The sequence below is a fragment of the Saccopteryx leptura genome, chromosome 10 (assembly GCF_036850995.1).
Source record: "Saccopteryx leptura isolate mSacLep1 chromosome 10, mSacLep1_pri_phased_curated, whole genome shotgun sequence".
NCBI lineage: Eukaryota > Metazoa > Chordata > Mammalia > Chiroptera > Emballonuridae > Saccopteryx > Saccopteryx leptura.
The window spans coordinates 47,255,513-47,277,735 of record NC_089512.1 but is presented as its reverse complement, the minus strand read 5'-3'; the positions used below and the strand labels follow the sequence as shown (position 1 = coordinate 47,277,735).

Below are 22,223 nucleotides of genomic sequence, written 5' to 3'. Positions count from 1 at the left end.
GTGAAGATGCTAAGATTCCCTTTGCAAAGTATGTTTTCCATGTGAATTCCCTTAAGCAGGAAAGGCGGATGGTCAAAGGTTCTTGCTGAGCATTTTGTTTCTTATTCTTTTTTCTCCTCAATTTTTTTTTTTTTTTAATTTTTCTAAAGCTGGAAACGGGGAGAGACAGTCAGACAGACTCCCGCATGCGCCCGACCGGGATCCACCTGGCACGCCCACCAGGGGCGATGCTCTGCCCACCAGGGGGCGATGCTCTGCCCCTCTGGGGCGTCGCTCCTTCGCGACCAGAGCCACTCCAGCACCTGGGGCAGAGGCCAAGGAGCCATCCCCAGCGCCCGGGCCATCTTTGCTCCAATGGAGCCTCAGCTGCGGGAGGGGAAGAGAGAGACAGAGAGGAAGGAGAGGGGGAGGGGTGGAGAAGCAGATGGGCGCTTCTCCTGTGTGCCCTGGCCGGGAATCGAACCCGGGACTTCTGCACGCCAGGCCGACGCTCTACCACTGAGCCAACCGGCCAGGGCCCTCCTCAATTTTTTTTTTTTTTTTTCTTCTTTCATTTTTCTGAAGCTGGAAACAGGGAGAGACAGTCAGACAGACTCCAGCATGCGCCCGACCGGGATCCACCCGGCACGCCCACCAGGGGCGACGCTCTGCCCACCAGGGGGCGATGCTCTGCCCATCCTGGGTGTCGCCATGTTGCGACCAGAGCCACTCTAGCGCCTGAGGCAGAGGCCACAGAGCCATCCCCAGCGCCCGGGCCATCTCTGCTCCAATGGAGCCTTGGCTGCGAGAGGGGAAGAGAGAGACAGAGAGGAAAGCGCGGCAGAGGGGTGGAGAAGCAAATGGGCGCTTCTCCTGTGTGCCCTGGTCGGGAATCGAACCCGGGTCCTCCGCACGCTAGGCCGACGCTCTACCGCTGAGCCAACCGGCCAGGGCTCAATTTTTTATTTATTCATTTTTTTTTGAGAGAGAGAAGGTGGGTGAGAGACATCAATTTATTGTTCCACTTATTCATGCATTCATCGACTGATACGTGTATGTGTGTATGTGCCCTGACTAGAGATTAAACCTGCAACCTTGGCATATTGGGACAACATTCTAACCAACTGAACGACCTGGCCAGGGTTGAGCCTTATGTTTCTTAATAACCAGCTTAAAATCAATATCCCAAAAGGCACATTTAGGGTGGTAAAACTTTGGTTCCTGTCAATATATAACAAAATTAGATTCCTACCTTACTCCAAACAATGAAATTACAAATGTAAAAAGCAAAATATAACCTTTTAGGAGGGAGTTATGGAAAATAGGGATGGATTTTCTTAAACATAAACAAAAACGGCATGGATAAGAAAAACAAGAATATTGAATCTGGCTAAATTTAGTGCAGTAGTGGATTCTAGCATAAATTTCTTGGGTTCAAATTTGGCTTTGCTACTTATTACCCATATGTCCTTGGGCAAGATACTTAACCTCTATATCCATTTCATCAACTGCAAAACGGGGATAATATTAATGCCCACTTCAAAGACTGCTGTGAAGATAAAATGAGTCAATAAACACAACATTGCTTAAAACACCAGGCACAGAGTAAGCTATTGTTACCGGCTACTATTTTTTGTACCACATAAGTGGTTCTTTCAAAAATTCAAATATTGAAAGATTCCAGAATATACTTCCTTCCAAGACCTTTCATACTGCAGGCGCAAACCAGGGATATATGTAGGGAGTCTGAACCAAAGGAATAATAGAAATCAACACTACAAAAAAGTAATAGTTGTTGATCTTGTGGCTAGGCATTTGCTTAGCTAATCTCCCAGTCCTCACAACAACCCAAGAAAGTAGATATTTTTATTACTAATTTACAAATGAACTGACTGCTGAGGTGCTTCCTACTATCTTATCACAAGGCAGTTTGACAGCAGCAGTATTACCTACTAAATAGGGCTGGGCTGGCCTGGACCATATCCTGAGGGCCTACAATGTCTGATAATACCCATCAGTGTAACAAGTCATAGCCACTTATGGCTGAGGTTAGAATTAATTTGTATAGAAAAAGGCTAGGACCAAAAATCAGTCAGTTAAATATATTTTGACTACATATAAGCTAGGCAATGTGCTACAACTAGGGATATGGTCAAGGCCATAACAAGCAGACTCTACTGCTTTGTTTCCACTTTGTCTCTTACTATTAAGAATTCAAAAGAAAACTAGATAGAAGGTGACGGAGGACAATCTGACTTTGGGTGATGGGTATGCAACATAATTGAATGACAAGATAATCTGGACATGTTTTCTTTGAATATATGTACCCTGATTTATTGATGTCACCCCATTAACATTAATAAAAATTTATCTATAAAAAAAAAAAGAATTCATTTGCCAGGCTTAAATGATCTATTAACTGATCTGAATTAATTGATCAGAAAACAGACCAAGATTGCCCTGGCCAGATAGCTCAGTTGGTAAGTGTTGTCCCAATATGCCAAAGTCGCAGGTCAATCCATAGTCAGGGCACATGCAAGAATCAACCAAATGAATGTATAAATAAATGGAGCAGCAAATAGATGTTTTCTTTCTCTCTCTCTCAAATCAATAAATAAAAATTAAAGTAAGAAAAAAAAGCCCAAGAGAACATTTAAACAGAGATACCTCAAAACAACAATCAGGGCAGAGTAGAGCCATCTAGAACAGAGTAAAAGATAAGCTTTATAATGGCTTCCAATTTCATTTGCAAACATATTAAAAATCTATCTACTTTGGCCTGACTAGGCAGTGGCACAATGGATAGAGCGTTGGACTGGGATGCGGAGGACCCAGGTTTGAGACCTGAGGTCGCCAGTTTGAGCGTGGGCTCATCTGGTTTGAGCAAAAAGCTCACCAGCTTGGACCCAAGGTCACTGGCTTGAGCAAGGGGTTACTTGGCCTACTGTAGCCCCACGGTCAAGGCACATATGAGAAAGCAATCAATGAACTAAGGTGTCACAATAAAAAACTGATGATTGATGCTTCTCGTCTCTCTCTGTTCCTGTCTGTCCCTATCTATCCCTCTCTCTGACTCTCTCTTTGTCTCTGAAAAAAAAAAAAATCTATCTACTTTGTCTAAGTGAATGAAAGTGTCAGAACATGGCAGCACCTGGCTTTGAGGACAATTATGTATAAAGGCAACTGAGTGGAAAAAACACAGAGAGCAAAAGGACATGGTTCAAATCTGCCTTTGTGCCACATGATTGTTCTCTTTGAGCCTAAATTTTCTCATCTACCCAATGGAGTTAAGACTATATATACTTTCAGGGGTCATTTCTATAGTTTATTACCCAATGGAGTTAATATTGTCTCATGAGATTATCTGAAAAGATGTTAAATGTGTGTTAAATCAGCTTATGCCTGCCCAACATGGTACGCCTTCAAGAAGTTACTGTTTTCTATTCCTTACATGGTTCATTACACAAAATTCAAATTTGTAACTAGAAAAAGATTCAGAAATCCCTAACTTGACACTACTATCTTCAAAAGATGACAACCCCTACTGACTGTGATGAAGTCATTTATCTATGCTTTATAGAGTATTGGCTGTCTTTCAGGAAATTTCATTTTCTTCACACTAAATCATCCATATAACTTCTGAGAAAATGAAGAAGGCATTTTAGAGTAGAAGAAAAGCTGGAGAGCAGGGAAATCTTTGAAATTAATCTGAAAACAAATAGAAGCTTGACTAGTTTGGTTCTTCTGAAAGTGGATCTTTTCCAGGGCCAATTTCATAGAATGGGCTATGCAGTGGCCTTGTGTAAACTGATGCTGCAGACAGACACAGTTCTTTTTTCTGCTAAAAATTTTACCTTAGAGATACACTGGCCATGTTTATGAACCAAAATTGGAATATGTGGTTCAACTCAAGTGCATTTAGTGGGGACAACATGATAGAGTATTGTATTTGGGGAGACCATTCCCCAAATCCAATACAAATAGTAATCCCTAGAAATTCATGATCTTGTCCCTAAGAACCACACAGGAATCTTCCTCTAATCAATTATGAACCTGAAGATGCTCTGGTTGGTCTAATAAACTTTTCTTTGCCTGCCAGGCAGATTGTATTGAGGAAGTAGAACAGGAAAGAGTCCTGCCTTAAGAGTTACACAGATCTGCATTTGAATTTTGTGTTAACATCTGCTTGAGGTTTGCCTTTGCTAACTCCCCCACACTTAACAAAAAGAAAAAAAACCCCACAGTCTATGAGCATTTTGTGCAGAAAGTATATCTTAATCATGACAGCATTTTTTCATCTGTCTCCACTATCTCACCATAGAAATAACATGCTTCCCTTTTTACTCTGTTGAGCAATTCTTTCATGTGCAATTCTGACTGATGTTTAGTGTGCTGTGCTATTGAATAGAGATCTCAAGTGGGGAAAGTAGAAAATAAAACTGAACTAAGTTCCACTAGCCCACAGCCAGCAAGCTTTCTCTAAGCATTCCATTTTTTTCTTTTGTAGAGAGAGTATGTGTGTGTGGGGAAATGAGAAGCATCAACTCATAGTTGCGGCACCTTAGTTGCTCATTAATTGCGTTCTCATATGTGCCTTGACCAGGGAATTCCAGCTGAGCCAGTGACCCCTTGCTAAAGATAGCAACCTGGTCTCAAGCCAGCAACCATGGAGTCATGTCTATGATCCTATGCTCAAGCCAGTGACCTCATGGCTTCACACCTGGGTGCTCAGCATCCCAGGTCAATGCTCTATCCAATGTGTCACCGCCTGGTCAGGCTAAGCATTTCATTTTTTACTTTGGAGCTAATACCAAGAGTCAGCTAGTTTATAGTCTAAAAAACAGTCCTTTTCACTTGTCACAAAGTTTTTTTTTTTCTCACTTGATAAATAATTCTTATATAGTCTGGAGTGTTTCCTGTAAGTCCTAGGATTACTTTTCATGGAACTTCAGTACATGGAACAACACTAAGTTCTGTGGAGATGTGTTTGGACTACCACAAAGGGGAATACTAGAGCCAAGTAAACAAGGTTTCTGGAACCCTATCTCTGCTTTCAACTATTTTATATGGGTATGCTGGGAAATTTTTGCTTAGAAAAATAAAGCTTTATTGCTTAATTTTAAAAAGTTTGAGAAATCATTGATATACAAATAATACTCATTATAATAATAATCTTGGTCACTTCTGATTTTGGAATTATAGCCTAGTTTGTCTTAAACTTCCTTTTACTACTAAGAACCACACTTAAGGCTCTACTCTCTTTCTACCACCAGCACTTTCCAGGTTTTCTTCATAAAGAACTAAGTTTTAAAAATTATTTCATGGGTGGTATTATATATGTGATAATGAGAAGAAAACATGCTTCCTGAAATGTGAATTCTGGTGGGATTTGCTCATGATCTGTGTAGCTAAATATCATACAAATGCTTTAATGACCAAGAAAAACAAAACAAAACAAAAAACAAAACAAAACAAAACTCTATCATGATCACTTGGGAATAATGGAAAGTTTAAATTTAAATATATGCTAAGGGTCACAACTGTGTTTGGTTCTTCTGATGTGACAGGCTATTTCTTACCTTTAGGCTTTTGCACATGCAGGTCCCTCGGCCAGTTCAGGGCATGTTCTCCTTCCCTTTTCTGGTTAACTACAATTTATTGTTTAAGACCTAGTTCAGGTGTAACTTCTTCCAGGAAGTCTTTCCTGACAATCTCTCTCTACCACCTAGATTAATGACTCTTCCTTTATATTCCTATATATCTATAAATACATCTCTATCACTGTCCTTATCACATTATGTTGAAATGATTGTTTGGGTGTCTTGACTCCACTGACAGTTCCTGAGGGCAGGGATCAAGTCATTTTCATGCTTGGACTCCAAAAAGATAGCACAATGACTTGTACAAAGAAGACATCCAGTAAATGTCTGTTTAACATAAACGCTAACCAGAATCTCCCTCTAAATCTCATATGCCATGCAGCAACTGAGCCTATGTTACCATAAATGGAACAAATGCCAGATTTTTTCTAAGAAAAATAGCTTCCAACAGATGATACTTATCCCTCTAAGGCTGCTGAGTAAAAATGACTGACTGGGTTGAATATCAGTTTAGATTATTAACATTCTATCTGGCTCACCTGCTCCAATCCAACTGCAAAATATCCATTGTGGGACCCAGAGTTGCTGCTCAGAATTGCTTTGTCACTGGAGGACTGATTTCCTGCCTTACATAAAAGACATCATTGAGGATTACCACTGCCAGTTGTACTTCAGGCCCGATGTTTGGACTTAATGAATTCTTGTGAGCCATGCCAGATGAGTTATTGTTCTTTTAACAAAAGTTTTGCATAAGGCCTCTTATGGACACAACCTATGTTAAGCATTTGAAGTATCGAACGTCCCCCCAAAAAACTTTAGAAACCTACAATCCTAGTTGTCATGGTGTAAGTAGACAATAACATGCTTTGTTATGTTTCAGTGTTATTTTTATAAGCACAGATTCTCTTGAGCTTATAAGAAGGAAACTAAAAGGTCATTTAGTTAAGGAAATTTATTTTAAAGATGGGTAACAGATTTTAAGAGAAAGATCTTTCCCTGATACCTAGAAGAAAAAATAAGTAATATAAACTAAAATAAGGAGATAGTTTCCATATTACACTGGAAGTATCCAAGTGTGTATTTCATGCCTGCATGTTAAGAATCTCATAGGAAGGATATACTGATCAATGGCGGAACAGATGGACAATCCAAGTTGCCTTCTAATGCTAAATTTCTTATTTTATTGTACTTTATTTTATTTGGGGGGCTTGAGGATAGTTCAGCTGGTCCAAGTGCGTCAGCCTTGGGCACTAAAAATAGCTTGGTTGATTTGAGCATCAGCCATAGATGTGGGTTGCCGGGTGGATCCAGTTGGGGCACATGTAGGAGGAGTCTGTCTCACTATCTCCCCTCCTCTCGCTTAAAATATAGTAATTTATTTATTTATTAAAAAATATATTTTGCTGCCTGACCTGTGGTGGTGCAGTGGATAAAGCGTCGACCTGGAAATGCTGAGGTCGCCAGTTCGAAACCCTGGGCTTGCCTGGTCAAGGCACATATGGGAGTTGATGCTTCCAGCTCCTCCCCCCTTCTCTCTCTCTGTCTCTCCTCTCTCTCTCTCTGTCTCTTCCTCTCCTCTCTAAAAAAATGAATAATAAAAAATATATATATATTTGGCTCAAAAATCAGATACCATATATTTGCCCATGTATAAGACATACCCCCTTTTTTGAAAAATTTGGGGTCTAAAAACTGGGTGCGTCTTATACAGTGTTTGTAGATTTTTTTAAACTTGCATTTCCCACTTTTTCACTCTTGTTTTTGTGCTCACTGTTGAAGACAGTGATTCATCATCAGACACAGATAAGGACAAGCTAATGGATGGGAGTTTTGACAGGGATGAGGAATTGTATAAATTTTATGATGAATAAAACTTGAGTTCAGTAACTTTATGTAATACTTTTTTTTCCATTTCCGGGCCCCAAAATTATGGTGTGTCTTATACATGGGAATGTCTTAAACATGAGGAAATACAGTAGTTGTTAGTTTTGAAAAGCTTAGCTTTAGTTTATATTCATCAGAATAATACACATCAGAATCCCCACTCTTGTTTTATTCAAAATGTGAGTTAAATGCCCAACATAAATAGTTCTCTTATGAGAACTATTTAAATATTTCTAGGATTGTCTTACTAGGCTGCTCAGATAGATTCTTTTTTTTTTTTTTTTTTTTTTTTTAACAGAGACAGAGATAGACAGGAACGGAGAGAGATGAGAAACATCAATTATTAGTTTTTCATTGGGCGTTGCAACACTTTAGTTGTTCATTGATTGCTTTCTCATATGTGCCTTGACCACAGACCTTCAGCAGACCCAGTAACCCCTTTGTTGGAGCCAGCGACCTTGTGTTCAAGCTGGTGGGCTTTTCCTCAAACCAGATGAGCCCGCACTCAAGCTGGCGACCTCAGGCCTCGAACCCTGGTCCTCTGCATCCCAGTCCAATGCTCTATCCACTGCGCCACCGCCTGGTCAGGCGATAGATTCTTTTTTTAAAGAGAGGAAGGGAGAGAGAGAAAGAAAGAGAAGCATCAACTCACTGTTCCACTTAATTGTGCCCCACAGATTGCTTCTCATATGTGTCCTGACTGGGGCTTAAACCAGCGACCTCAGGATCAAGTCAGCCCATGACCCTGGGATTGAGCTGGTGACCTCACTGTGGGATAACACTCTATCCACTGTGCCACCGGCCAAGGCCAGATGGACATCTTGTGAGGCTATGAAAGCTCAAGAGTCAATCTGGTTTATATGTAAATCTGATGATGATTATGATGGCATTAGCAAAAGTAGTAGTAATTGTGTTTATTATGTACCTATTACTATAGTATTTTCCTTATATTTTCTTAGATAACCCGCAAAACAACTTTAGGAAATACATATTAGTCCTTATTTTACAGTTGAGAAAGTTGAGTCAGAAGAAGTTATAGAATTTGCCCAAGGTCACACAACAAGTAAGCGCCACACGGCCAGGATTTAAAACCATAGGATTGGCTTCAGACTCCTTGCTCTTCCATACTTCACTACAATGCTTCTCAAAATGACCATGATCATCACTACTTGGAACAACAGAAAAAGGAGGCATTGATGACTTCTACAAAGTTAGATTCTGGGAAGCTACTAAAAGAATGTAAGAATTGGATGATTTAGGACTTCTTTTTAAACAAATTCTCCAGCTTGACTGAGAGCCTAAGTGAATGCAGATAGATCATACAGAGTGGTTAATACATATATACGTATATACGGAGCATGAAGTAAGGTACTACAGAAGTTATGAAGGTGGTACTATATAACCTGTCTAAATGATGGCATCAGCAAAAGCAGTAGTAATTGTGTTGATTATGTACCTATTACTGTAGTACTTTCCTTATATTTTCTTAGTTAACCCGCAAAACAACTTTAGGAAATACATATTAGTCCTTATTTTACAGTTGAGAAAGTTGGCAGGTTATATAATGAGGAGTACAGACAAAAAAGAATTTAATATTTCCAGGATCTTTAAAAACTCATGATTCTTCAGTATTAGAGAAAGAATATGCACAGCAGGTATTTACATCAACTTTATAGGTGTATCTGCTTTATCCTATTGCACAAAAAAAGAAGCTATATTCTCAGAATTATAGAGTCTAAGGAACATAATAGCCTAGAGTATATATTTTTAAAATAAACAGACACTGAGCTACTGAGAAGAATTTATCAAGAGTACAATAATGATTTGTCTCCTGTTTAATTAACTTCTCTTAAAATAATTTTTTATTCAGTTGTGGGTAGCCAAATAATGTTATAACTATAGTCAGTCTTTTGCAATTATAATGTTTAGGTTTGCTTAGATTTTTCTCATTTAAGATCCATAAGGACAAAGCATGATATACAAACCAATTTTCTCAAATAGAATGTAATGGATATAATCTAGTTTATACTTACAAGTTACAATGGGGCAACTTATGATTAAAAAAAAAAAGGACTAAATTAAACACATCTATGAATAATTAGCATAATATGTGACCAGTATGGATTTCAGATGATAGTACAACTGTTTCTCAGGTTTTTAAGTGGAGATTAACTAAAACTCCTAAAAGGGTCAGATATCACTGAAACTCAGGCCCCGAAAGAATGTGAATCAAATGCATACCAATGTTAGCTGAGATAATAGTAAGAAAATTCGACTATTCAAAGAGTTCTGGAAAGGCTAACTGAATGTTTAAGCCGCTGTGAAGATATTACTTGAATGGGAAAGAATCAACTTTCAAGACTCTATTAGGGTTTAGGGGGAGGCTCCCCAGAGGCAGTACTATCCTATCAGGGAACACTGGGAAATACACGAGACATTCCTCATACAACACACAGTCTTAGCCAGCCTTAACAATTATCTAGTCTTAAATGCCAGTGGTGACCTTACTGAAAAACTACTGCATGATTTCTGGAATTATTCTAGACAACTGGGAAAGAGGAGACACAGACAATAAGATGCTATGGATGCCAGTCCTTCTTTTCTTGGCCAATTCCTCCACATGTGATGAGCAACAGCAAGATTCCAATTTTTCTGATTAAATTACAGATAAAGTAAAGGTAGAAAAGTATCTGATGAAAATGACTAGTTCAGAAATGTTGTATATGAAAGGAAGAACACTTCTATATATCTATGTTTCTGCAGGGTAAAAATGTAGGACAGCCTAGCCCAGTGGTCGGCAAACTGCGGCTCACGAGCCACATGTGGCTCTTTGGCCAGCTTAGGAGTACACTAATTAAGTTAATAACAATGTACCTACCTATATAGTTTAAGTTTAAAAAATTTGGCTCTCAAAAGAAATTTCAATTGTTGTACTGTTAATATTTGGCTCTGTTGACTAATGAGTTTGCCGACCACTGGCCTAGCCTGACCTGTGGTGGCACAGTAGATAAAGTGTCGTCCTGGAATTCTGAAGTCGCAGGTTCAAAACCCCGCACTTGTCTGGTCAAGGCACATATGGGAGCTGATGCTTCCTACTCTACCCTCCCCCCCGCCCCACTCTCACTCTCTCTCCTCTCTAAAATGAATAAATAAAAATGTAGGACAGCCTAGAGAAAATTAGGAGCAGAAGGGGAAAGGGCATCATGTTGCTATAACATTAAGGAAGCAGGTTGTAGAAAATATCAAGGATTCTACTATAACTTATTGTGCAATTATCCTCTGTTTTCTATATATAAAGCACTGAAGGAAGAATCCCTGCTTTCAAGAAACACATGACCTAGTTAGTGAGACATGGAAACAATCAATTGAAATATGGGTATAATTAAGTAAATGATATTATAGATATGAAGGCAAAGTACTTCTTGAACACAGAAAAGAGCCATGGATTCATAAGAAGGGAGAGGGGATAGAGAAGGCTTCTTGGAGGAGATGAAAAATAAAATGAACCTTGAAGGTAGAAGTTTTTTTTTTATAAAAAGAGATGGCTGACAGCCTAGTATGAGGAAAGGCCTGGAAGGGAAAAATATAATAACATTTTCAAGGTAAGTGAATGGTTCATGAGACTGTAAAAGTATGGCACAGGAGAGGGCTTCCGTGGGAGATGAGCTCTGAAGGTAAGTCTAAACTGCTGTTTTGGACTTCATTCCAAGGACATCACTGAAGGCTTTCCAATGGTAATACTTGTATAACCTGCTTTGGAATCTAGACTTATAGACCCAAAAGGAAACTTGACTATATCAAAATCTGCATGTCCAAACTAAACACCAGAATTCTCCTCTAACTCTTGTTCTCTTATAGTGTTCTATATCTCAGGAAAAGTATCACTATCTATCAGGTTACACTAGCCCAAATCAAATCAAACCAAAACCCTGGAATCATCCTTGACATATGCTTCCTATCTCTATCAAATCCAATACCAAGTCCTCTTTTACTTTCCAAATTTCCATCAAATTATAATACTCTTCATGTATCTCTATTTATTGCTATTTCCACCACCTTAGGACAAACGTGTCATCTTTCTCTTAGGTCACTCACTGAATAATCTATCTTCATTCACTTAGGCTCTCAGTTAAACTGGAGAATTTGTTTTAAAAAAGTCCTAAATCACCCAATGCTTAAATATTTTACTAGCTTCCCACTACTCTTAAAATATTAAGAAAAAGAATTTGTGGCTTGGTAAATCAGTTTTTTTGCGCATTGTTTCAATATGTCATGATTGTGGGTTCGATCCCTGGTCAGGGCACATAACCAATGAATGCATAAATAAGTGAAACAACAAATTGATGTTTCTCTCTTTCTCTAAAATCAATTTTAAAAATTTAAGAGAAAAAAAAAGAAGAATCTGAACAGGGTCTATAAAGTCAATTCTACGTAATTAGATCTGGATCTCTCTAGAGTTTCATCTTAGGGCATGCTTCCCCTAGTCTGGTCTCACTGGCCTTTTTCAATCTGTTCTGCTCATCTTATTTCTTCTCACTGTAGGGCCTTTGCACATGCAATACTGCCTACTTGTCTTTTTTTTTTTTGTATTTTTCTGAAGCTGGAAACGGGGAGAGACAGTCAGACAGACTCCCGCATGCGCCCGACCGGGATCCACCCGGCATGCCCCCCAGGGGCGACGCTCTGTCCACCAGGGGGCGATGCTCTGCCCCTCCGGGGCATCGCTCTGTTGTGACCAGAGCCACTCTAGCACCTGGGGAGTGGCTACTCTAGCCACTCTAGAGGCCAAGGAGCCATCCCCAGCGCCCGGGCCATCTTTGCTCCAATGGAGCCTCGCTGTGGGAGGGGAAGAGAGAGACAGAGAGGAAGGAGGGGGGTGTGTGTGGAGAAGCAGATGGGCACTTCTCCTGTATGCCCTGGCCGGAAATCGAACCCGGGACTTCTGCACGCCAGGCCGACGCTCTACCACTGAGCCAACCGGCTAGGGCCTACTTGTCCTTTCTTCAACTCTCAGGTAGACATTTTGCTAGGTGCTTGGGCTCACATACTAATGCAATAAACAAAGTCTCTGCTTTCCTGAGGCTTAAGGCTGAGGAAAGTTGTAGAGACAGAAAAACCAGTAATCAAATAATAGAAATTGTTGAAAACTGCTAGGAAAAAAGAACAAACTGCTGTGAGAAAAGGCATAAAGTAAGGGAGGGAAACTTACTTTAGATTGGGAGGTCATAGAAGAATTCTTTGAACAGGGTCATTTGAACCAAACTCTCATAGAAAAGGAAGTTGTTACTTTAACCAGGTCATAAATGAAGGAAAGTATTATTATTGTATGTTACATGAATCAAAATAATACAGAATCTGGAATTTTATCATGATCAAGATGAAAATACACAGTTAACATGGCAATTCAAAAAAAGATAAAAGCAAAAAGACTTGTCTGTTCACTGCTTTTGAGAATTCATTTGGTGAAAGGTTGAGACTGTATTACCAAAATGCTTACAAAAGGAACAGAAAGATGCAAAGAGAGGAAAAGGTCAGTAATCAGAGAGGGGGCCACCTGCCCAGTAACCTAATGGAGTATATGGACAGTTGTATTTACAAGTCTTACATAACCAATGAGTCAGCAAAAAATCAGGGCATAGGATATCTTCTCTGCCCACCCTCAACATCTAGGAAACTTGGCTCTCTCCACTGGTGAGAAGAGGGGCCCCAAAACAAGATCTGAGGTAGGCTAAACAAATAGTTACCAACCTTCCAGCAATACTTGCCTAAATTAGCATGAGGAAAAGTAAACCTCCATGCTTAGAAAAACATAAGAGGATCCACTTTAAAGCAGATTAAAGCAATATTTCACAGATATAATGCTACCCATTTCTTTAAACAATTTCTATTAAAGATGCCAAAATCATGACTCCAAAAGGTGCTCAGAGCAAAACCTAGATTTTAAAGAAAAAATGTCTTTATCTTTCTTGGGGTCCATAAATATTTCAGGGCTACTTTCCACAACCATATTTAATAAAAACTAATATATATTAATGATAAAATGAAAAAGTAATGATAAAAGGCTTTGTAATGATAGAACTTGGTCTGGTAAGCAAAAATGTACCAAATAAAACACATAAGGGATTAAATCACAGTACAGAAAAAAAGAGATAGCATTAACCACCACTTGATTTTGAACTGCAAGGATAATGAATCCAAGACAAATACCCACCAACGCACAGCTATGAAAATAGCAGACTCCTCATCTACCTTCCTCTATTTCTACACTTATGATGTTCTCAGCCTATTACTATTCCAGTGGCAACAACTTAGATCAGAAAGCCTTTATTTTTTCTTTTCCACTTCAGGCCATAGGAAAAGGCTGGGAGTGTGGGGGAGAAAGAGTAATTATGACTATTCAAAGAAAGAAAGGAATATCTGTTAGACAGCATTCTTTGCTCTGTAAATTCTTGGCTTTTGTTGGTTCATGGATATCTGAGAAAATTTGATAATTATCTCTGAAGATCAAAACTGAATGATCAGAAATAACATTTTTCTTTCTGGTTCCCTTGACCATCCTTTTCAGTTAAATGTGAATCTGCAAAATATTTTAGTTATTGCCAAGATACAATTCTATGTAACTGAATTCTATGTAACTAACACAGAAAAGTAAAACAAACAAGCAAACAAAATAAGAAAAAAAAAACCCAAAATCACAAGCAACACATTTATCTTACCAAAACCCCCAGTCAGGCAGTATGCTGAATTTGCTTGCCACAAAACTCATCCTTGATTTGTGCACTGCCAGAGCAAGCTTGGATCATTAAAACAAATCAGAACATCTTTTGGCTATAAGCTCTTTCCATTTGTCCCAGCTTCCAAACTGCAGAAGAGCTGTGGCATAGTCTGTCACGGCTGCGCATACTTGGTTTCCGAGAATAATGCTGTAAATGAGGACAGCTACCACTGGGAATACATTCCCCCACCACAAAAGCCAGCCAAAATGAAGCTTCTAGTGGATCCCTGGGCTTCTCACCTTCACAGCCTCAGAGAAAGGCCTTTCACAGAACAGGCAGGTACAGCCGCACCACATCAACATCCCGCATAGCCAATCCTCCGCAGTGCCCGCCTCAGCCTACGTACAGTTCCGGTTCTGTCTCCTGCATCAACTCTTAAAGCTTTCTGCATCTGGGAGCCTGGGAGGACTCTGTGCTAAATAAACAGAAAGCGGCTGCCAAATAAGCATCTGTGTGTGTGTGTGTGTGTGTAGTTTGCTATAGCTGCTAATGCAAATTAAGTTTGACTCTGAGAATGGAGATTATAGACAGTATCTGCCTCTCTTCTCAAGCTGTGAGCATTTTTATAAAAGACAAAAGCATCAAACTAGTTAAATTTAAAGCTACAGAACATTAATTCAACATTCATATTTGTCTTCTCATTTAAAACCAGCTAAGATTAAGAGTAACTTAAAGAAGATTATAAACATTCTAAATAAAGTAACACTGTTTACATAGCATGGTTCAATAAATACAAAGAAAAAACAATCTACCCTGTTTTGATAAAGGACTTAACGATTGCCAGAACAGATGTCTTTCATGCTTTTCTAATATATCTTCTCTTATTTTTCACATTAGGTTCACAAAATTATTTAAGTGAAAACTGAACAATAAAAAAAAAAAATTGAGCATGAGACCCTAAAGTCTTATTCACTATGGACAGAGAAAAAAACTTATGAACAAAAGGCATTGGAGTTTATTTTATTTATTCATTTTAGAGAGGAGAGAGAGAAAGAGAGAGAGAGAGAGAGACAGAGAGAGAGAGAAGGGGAGGAGGAGCTGGAAGCATCAACTCCCTTATGTGCCTTGACCAGGCAAGCCCAGGGTTTCGAACCGGCGACCTCAGCATTTCCAGGTCGACGCTTTATCCACTGCGCCACCACAGGTCAGGCATTGGAGTTTAAGCAACAGATGAAAACACCACAATTATAAGGCCATGCTCAGTCCCTGTACCATCACATACTATTTACTGAATATTTATGATACTGCACTAAAGAACTGAACATCTTTTTTCTCTTTTTTTTGTATTTTTCTGAAGTTGGAAACGGGGAGGCAGTCAGACAGACTCCCACATGCACCCGACCAGGATCCACCCGGCATACCACCAGGGGGCAATGCTCTGTCCATCTGGGGCATCGCTCTGTTGCAACCAGAGCCACTCTAGCGCCTGAGGCAGAGGCCATGGAGCCATCCTTAGCGACTTTGCTCCAATGGAGCCTTGGGAGCTGCGGGAGGGGAAGAGAGAGGCAGAGAGGAAGGAGAGGGGGGTGTGGAGAAGCAGACGGGTGTGCCTCTCCTGTGTGCCCTGGCCAGGAATCGAACACGGGATTCCTGCACGCCAGGCTGCGCTCTACCACTGAACCAACTGGCCAGGGCAAGAACTGAACATCTTAAAAATACTATTCCTGCCCTGAAAATGTCAATTTGCGATTTAGGCAAGCTATCAGATCTGAGCTTTATTTCATTAGTAAAAGCAATTTTGGGGAATGCACACAGGAAGAATTTTAATGATTATTAAGTACAGTGTAGCATGTACAATGTCTACTAACATTGTCTCTGGTTAATATGCAGAAAGGAATTGGACATGAAGACAGTTTGATATAACACAGTATATTCCTTTCTATGAGTCTAAAGCTGGGATAATTTCTGTTCTAGTTAAGTATGGGGCTGGAAGATAGACCATCACAGTACTGAAAAGTCAAAGGTCTTTCCAAACAGCATTCACCAGCTTCATATAGCATTCTTCCATTTAAATCAGATAAAGTCCTCTGAATGGAATCCAAAGTACCTTGAATAAATTTGAAGAAAATTCTGGGTTGAAACCATGACTCCAGAAATTCCTCCTGTCTCTAGAGGAACAGAACTTGATTCTCCAGAACACATAGAAAAATTTATGACTTAATACAAGTTCTGTCTTTGCTTTCAATAGAATATTTGAAAATATACTTTCATATTTTAAAAAATGACAAAAAATCCAATCCTGCACCACGAGCATTAATACTAGCTGATGTTTGCTTAATTCTGTTTATTAGCATTTTAATATACCTTCTTTTAATACTAATGTGTTCACTATAAAAAACTTTGAAAACATAAATGAGAAAAACCCAAAACTTATTAGTAATCTCCCTGCTCACAGACAGCCAAATCGTGCACAGTTCTGAGGCTCTTTTATCATCTTTCCCTAACATTGAGATCACCGAAGCATGTGTTAAGACAAAGTGTCAGAAGGTCAAAATGGCCTTGATTGGATGAGCTACCAATCAAGAAAGACAGCAGGCCTGAAGAGCTGCCCAGGTCTTGAGCAGACCTTGTGTATGAGAAAGTGTTCATTGCATATTTGTATGAGTTATGATTTTTATGTATGAGAAAGTGTTCATTGCATATTTGTATGAGAGTTATGATTTTACCTTAAAAAATTGTACTAAAACAGTTTTGCCGTTCCAGTGAGATGCCAATGGATTTATGAGCTGCCAGAAGTGCCTCTCATTGGCTATATTAGCCTGGATTTATCTCTTCTTGGCCCCCAAAGTATCTATAGCTCATGTGGCAACAGAACTTAAATTTGGTTACATCCTGGTTCTCTCTTTCTGGTTTATGCACTGTTGATAAGTTACTCCTCACTGATGGCAGCACTGATTGAGAATTTGATTTTTATGGCTGACCACTTGATGGTCGCTGTTGAAGAGCAGTACATATTTATTTTCTGTTGGGTGAGAAACTCAAAGAGAACCACATTAAGAAACAAGTTGACTATATATAGAGCTAACGCCTTTAAAGAAGCCCCTCCCAGGAAAACTGCCCTGATGTCTGATTTACAGGGCCCCTGGCCTATGGGTGGTAAGGGAGGTCACTTCCTGGTAATCCTTAGCAAATGTTGGGAATTTGAAGATGAGATGAACTCTCCCCAAATTTAAAAGCATTGCTGGTGAAATCTAGTGAGAGAGTTTCTTAGGCATGAATTCCTAACCTTGGAATAGTAAATAATGAGGTATTGAAAAATCCAATCTAAGATTCTTTATGAAAACTTCCAAACAGAAGTTAATCTTATAGCCTTAGTAATTGGTCAAAACTGTATGGCTCTGGATTTGCAAAGAAAATTTAAAAATATTTGTATAATTAACATTTTTACTGCACTTATGAAAATAATCAGGTCAAAACTAATGAGACCAATTATTTTGTAATAAATTACAAATTTGGAAATTATTTATAACCACTAGGAGGATGGGGGAAGTATCAGCAAAAATTGTGAAAAACTAAAATAGTAAATGATTTTAAGTTCTTAAGGGAATGCTCAGTGTTGTCTATTGTCTGGGGCTATATGATTGTGTAAAGGTCTGCCTCTTTGTCTTTGGCTAAATTATTCTGCAACTTTGCAAAGATGGAAATTACCTTGTGGATAGTGTTGGTGATGCAATGCAAATAAATTTGTCTGGTAGAGAATATAAATTTCCTCAAGTCCAATTCTCATTTGGACCAATTTTAACATCTTCCTGGTTCTTAATAACTGTTTAGTGAGTTAAATAAAATCTTTGACACATGTTCATTTTGCATGTCATAATTTTATAATTAAAAATATTTGTATCTTTACCTTTATTTCTCAAAGCATCTAACTAAAAAATAATTCTATAGTTAGAGTTAGCCAGCTATAGCCTTCTGCCTATTTTTAAAAAGCTCTTACAAAAGAGCCAAGAACTATGTTGACATTTTTAAAGAACTGTAAAGAAAAAAAAACAAAGAAGACTATGTCACAGAGAGTATATGTGGCCCTAAATGCCTACAATGTTTATTACCTGGCCCTTTACAAAATAAAGTTTGCCAATACTTGATTTAAAGTTATAGTATGATTTAAATCTTATAGTATTCATATATAAACTGGCATTGATATATGAATATGAATGATCAACCTAAGAACAATATAAAAGAGGATGAGGATTAAGTCAGTATTTTAGCAGCAAAGAGAAGTTAGGACCAAGACTGTGAAAACAGGTCCAAATAAGGAGTTATCCAGTGATGTATCAGGGATATTTTATTTGATGACCCAAAGATTTCCTTTTAAAAAATCTAAAAACATTGTACTTTATAAAGAAACTGTTTAATACTATTTTTTTATTGAGTACTTTTTAGACTTCTCAACATTAATTAAAGTGTACCGAATATGCCCTTGGACAGAAACAAAACTGAGCACAAGTTTCATTAAAATCTAATTTATGAAATAAATTTACATATTGCTGATTAAATACCATATAATCTGGACAACAGCATAAAAAATGACCTACTAAGCACAAAATTATCTGTCAAGAAAATATTTTCACGAGAAAATATTTTTTCCCTCAGAAATACAAACCTACAATAGTGTCTTTACCATGTTCAACACTGTTGAATATCAGGGATATTGAAAACTTCATAAGGAAATCGATTTTATCCTTCCAAAATTCCTGGGGAAAGATGCTGTTTAAAAGAAACCTGTTTGGCCCTGGCCGGTTGGCTCAGCGGTAGAGCGTCGGCCTAGCGTGCGGAGGACCCGGGTTCGATTCCCGACCAGGGCACACAGGAGAAGCGCCCATTTGCTTCTCCACCCCTCTGCCGCGCTTTCCTCTCTGTCTCTCTCTTCCCCTCCCGCAGCCAAGGCTCCATTGGAGCAAAGATGGCCCGGGCGCTGGGGATGGCTCTGTGGCCTCTGCCTCAGGCGCTAGAGTGGCTCTGGTCGCAACATGGCGACGCCCAGGATGGGCAGAGCATCGCCCCCTGGTGGGCAGAGCGTCGCCCCTGGTGGGCGTGCCGGGTGGATCCCGGTCGGGCGCATGCGGGAGTCTGTCTGACTGTCTCTCCCTGTTTCCAGCTTCAGAAAAATGAAAGAAAAAAAAAAAAAAAAAAAAAGAAACCTGTTTATTGCCTGACCAGGAGGTGGCGCAGTGGACCCAGCTTCGAAATCCAAGGTCGTAGCCTTGAGGAAGCATGGTCTCACCAGCTTGAGCATGGGATCATAGACATGACCCCATGGTCACTGGCTTAAAGCCCAAGGTCACTGGCTTGAAGCCCAAGGTCGCTGGCTTGAGCAAGTGGTCACTCTCTGCTATAGCCTCCCTCTCCCCAAAAGGCACATATGAAAAGCAATCAATTAACAACTAAGGAGCAGCAATGAAGAATTGATGCTTTACATCTCTCCCTTCCTGTCTGTCCATCCCTATCTGTCTCTCTCTCTGTCTCTCTCTCTGTCTCTCTCTCTGTCTCTGTCTCTCTGTCTCTCTCTCTCTCTCTCTCTCTCTCTCTCTCTCTCACACACACACACACACACACACACACACACACACACACACGTAAATAAAAATAAAAGAAACCTGTTTGTTAATGTATATAAAAGCAGAGAAGATAATGAATCCCGGGCAGTCTTCATCCAGCTTAACTCATGGTGTGGGCTACCCTGCCCTGCAATTATTTGGAAGTAAATCCCAGACAAAAGATATTCTCTATAAAACCAAGGCTAGCCTAATCAGTGGTGGCACAGTGGACAGAGAACTGACCCAGAATGCTGAGGTCAATGGTTCAAACCCCCAAGCTTGTCAGTTTGAACACAGGCTCCTGGACATGATCCAATGGTCTCCAGCTTGAGTCCAAAGGTTGCTGGCCTGAAGCTCAAGATCACTGGTTTAGCCCAAAGTCACTGGCTTGAGCAAGGGGTTGCTGGCTAGGCTTGAGCCCGAGGTCCAATATCTGGTCAATGCACATATGAGAAGCAATCAATACACAACTAAACTAAAGAGAGGCAGCTACAAGTTGATGCTCCTCGCTCTCTCAAAAACAAAACAAAACAAAACAAATTCATGAAGGATCCACTGGGAAAATATGTCCAAAGACCATGGAACTTGTTTTGTTTCTCTAGACCAGGGGTCCCCAAACTACAGCCTGCGGGCCACATGCGGCCTCGAGGCCATTTATCTGGCCCCTGCCGCACTTCTGGAAGGGGCACCTCTTTCATTGGTGGTCAGTGAGAGGAGCACATTGACCATCTCATTAGCCAAAAGCAGGCCCATAGTTCCCATTGAAATACTGGTCAGTTTGTTGATTTAAATTTACTTGTTCTTTATTTTAAATATTGTATTTGTTCCCGTTTTGTTTTTTTTACTTTAAAATAAGATATGTGCAGTGTGCATAGGGATTTGTTCATTGTTTTTTTTTATAGTCTGGCCCTCCAACGGTCTGAGGGACAGTGAACTGGCCCCCTGTGTAAAAAGTTTGGGGACCCCTGCTCTAGACCAGTGGTAGTCAACCTGGTCCCTACCGCCCACTAGTGGGCGTTCCAGCTTTCATGGTGGGTGGTAGTGGTACAACCAAAGTATAAATAAAAAGATAGATTTAACTGTAGTAAGTTGCCTGACCAGGTGGTGGCGCAGTGGATAGAGCATCAGACTGGGATGCAGAGGACCCAGGTTTGAGACCCCGAGGTCGCCAGCTTGAGCGTGGGCTCATCTGGTTTGAGCAAAAAGCTCACCAGCTTGGACCCAAGGTCGCTGGCTTGAGCAAGGGGTTACTCGGTCTGCTGAAGGTCCCATGGTCAAGGCACATATGAGAAAGCAATCAATGAACAACTAAGGTGTTGCAATGAAAAACTGATGATTGATGCTTCTCATCTCTCTGTTCCTGTCTGTCTATCCATCTCTGACTCTCTCTCTCTCTCTGTTAAAAAATAAAAATAATAATAATAAATAAAATAATAATAATAAATAATAACTGTAGTAAGTTGTTTTATAAAGATTTACTCTGCCAAACAGCGAAAATCTGACATAAAGTACTCGGTAAGTTAATTATTATTATATGCTTTAACTTGCTGTAACTCTGCTGAATAAAGTTTATAAAGTAAAGTTACTTCCCTACTTTATAAATCACCGTTACTGTGGAACCGGTGGGCAGTTAGAAAATTTTACTACTAACAGAGATACAAAAGTGGGCGGTAGGTATAAAAAGGTTGACTACTCCTGCTCTAGACTGACCATCTTATAGTTGATGCTTGATTGGATAAATTTCCCCAAGGTGGTAAAAGATGGGCAAGGTAAAGCTGAGTCAAGGAAGAATAAATCTAATGAATCAATTACTATCTGTAGTCCTAGATGACAGAGAACAGATTTGCAAGGACACTATAGTTAAAATGTGTCACATCCGTTGGCTGCACAATCCTCAAGGAGCTTCTTCTCCTGCCCTCTTCTACATGGCAATCAGTTCAGCTATCAAGTCTCACTGTATTTACTTCCCACGGGGATTCAATAAGAGGCAGGTTTTATTTTATTTCAGTAGCTCTCTTTATGCATAAGCAAATCCCCCAAACTAGCCAGTGGGCGAGGGAGCAGAAAAATGACAAAACAAGGAACTGAAAAAGGTTTTTAAATCCTTTGAGATTAATATGTCCATATGAACCTCTAAATAAAGGCTACTACTTTCTTTTACTGCTCAGAACCAAGTAACTCAGAAAGGAGAGCAACAGAAGCTTTTGCTTAGTGCCAAAGCCAATATCAACAATGAGATTTTAGAAAGGAAGAATATAGGCACTGACCTTCTTGAGAAACTAGCTAAATTACCTGTCCTGTTATCTGAGATACTTAACTGAACTGAGTAAGTACAATAAGCAATGGAGGTTACTTATTTTGGCTCTGCCTACCTCAAAGGAATTATGTAACATGATGCCATCCAAGGGGCTCAAAGGTGATGCAGGAAGCTGTTTCACAACTGCAAA

General features: G+C 39.6%; 1 protein-coding gene across 7 annotated transcripts in view; it reads right to left on the bottom strand.

Moving 5' to 3' along the window:
- Positions 1–22,223, bottom strand: part of TMCC1 (transmembrane and coiled-coil domain family 1) — a 265,968-nt gene that overhangs the window by 34,366 nt on the left and 209,379 nt on the right. The window contains exon 1 of one of the 7 annotated variants that reach the window (XM_066351882.1): positions 14,479–14,616. The exons of the other annotated variants lie outside the window; for them this stretch is intronic. Within the exon in view, the coding sequence (XP_066207979.1) occupies positions 14,479–14,541 (63 nt within the window). The 5' untranslated portion in view covers positions 14,542–14,616. Of the gene's footprint in view, positions 1–14,478; positions 14,617–22,223 lie in introns of those variants that run through there. 7 annotated transcript variants of the gene reach the window in all.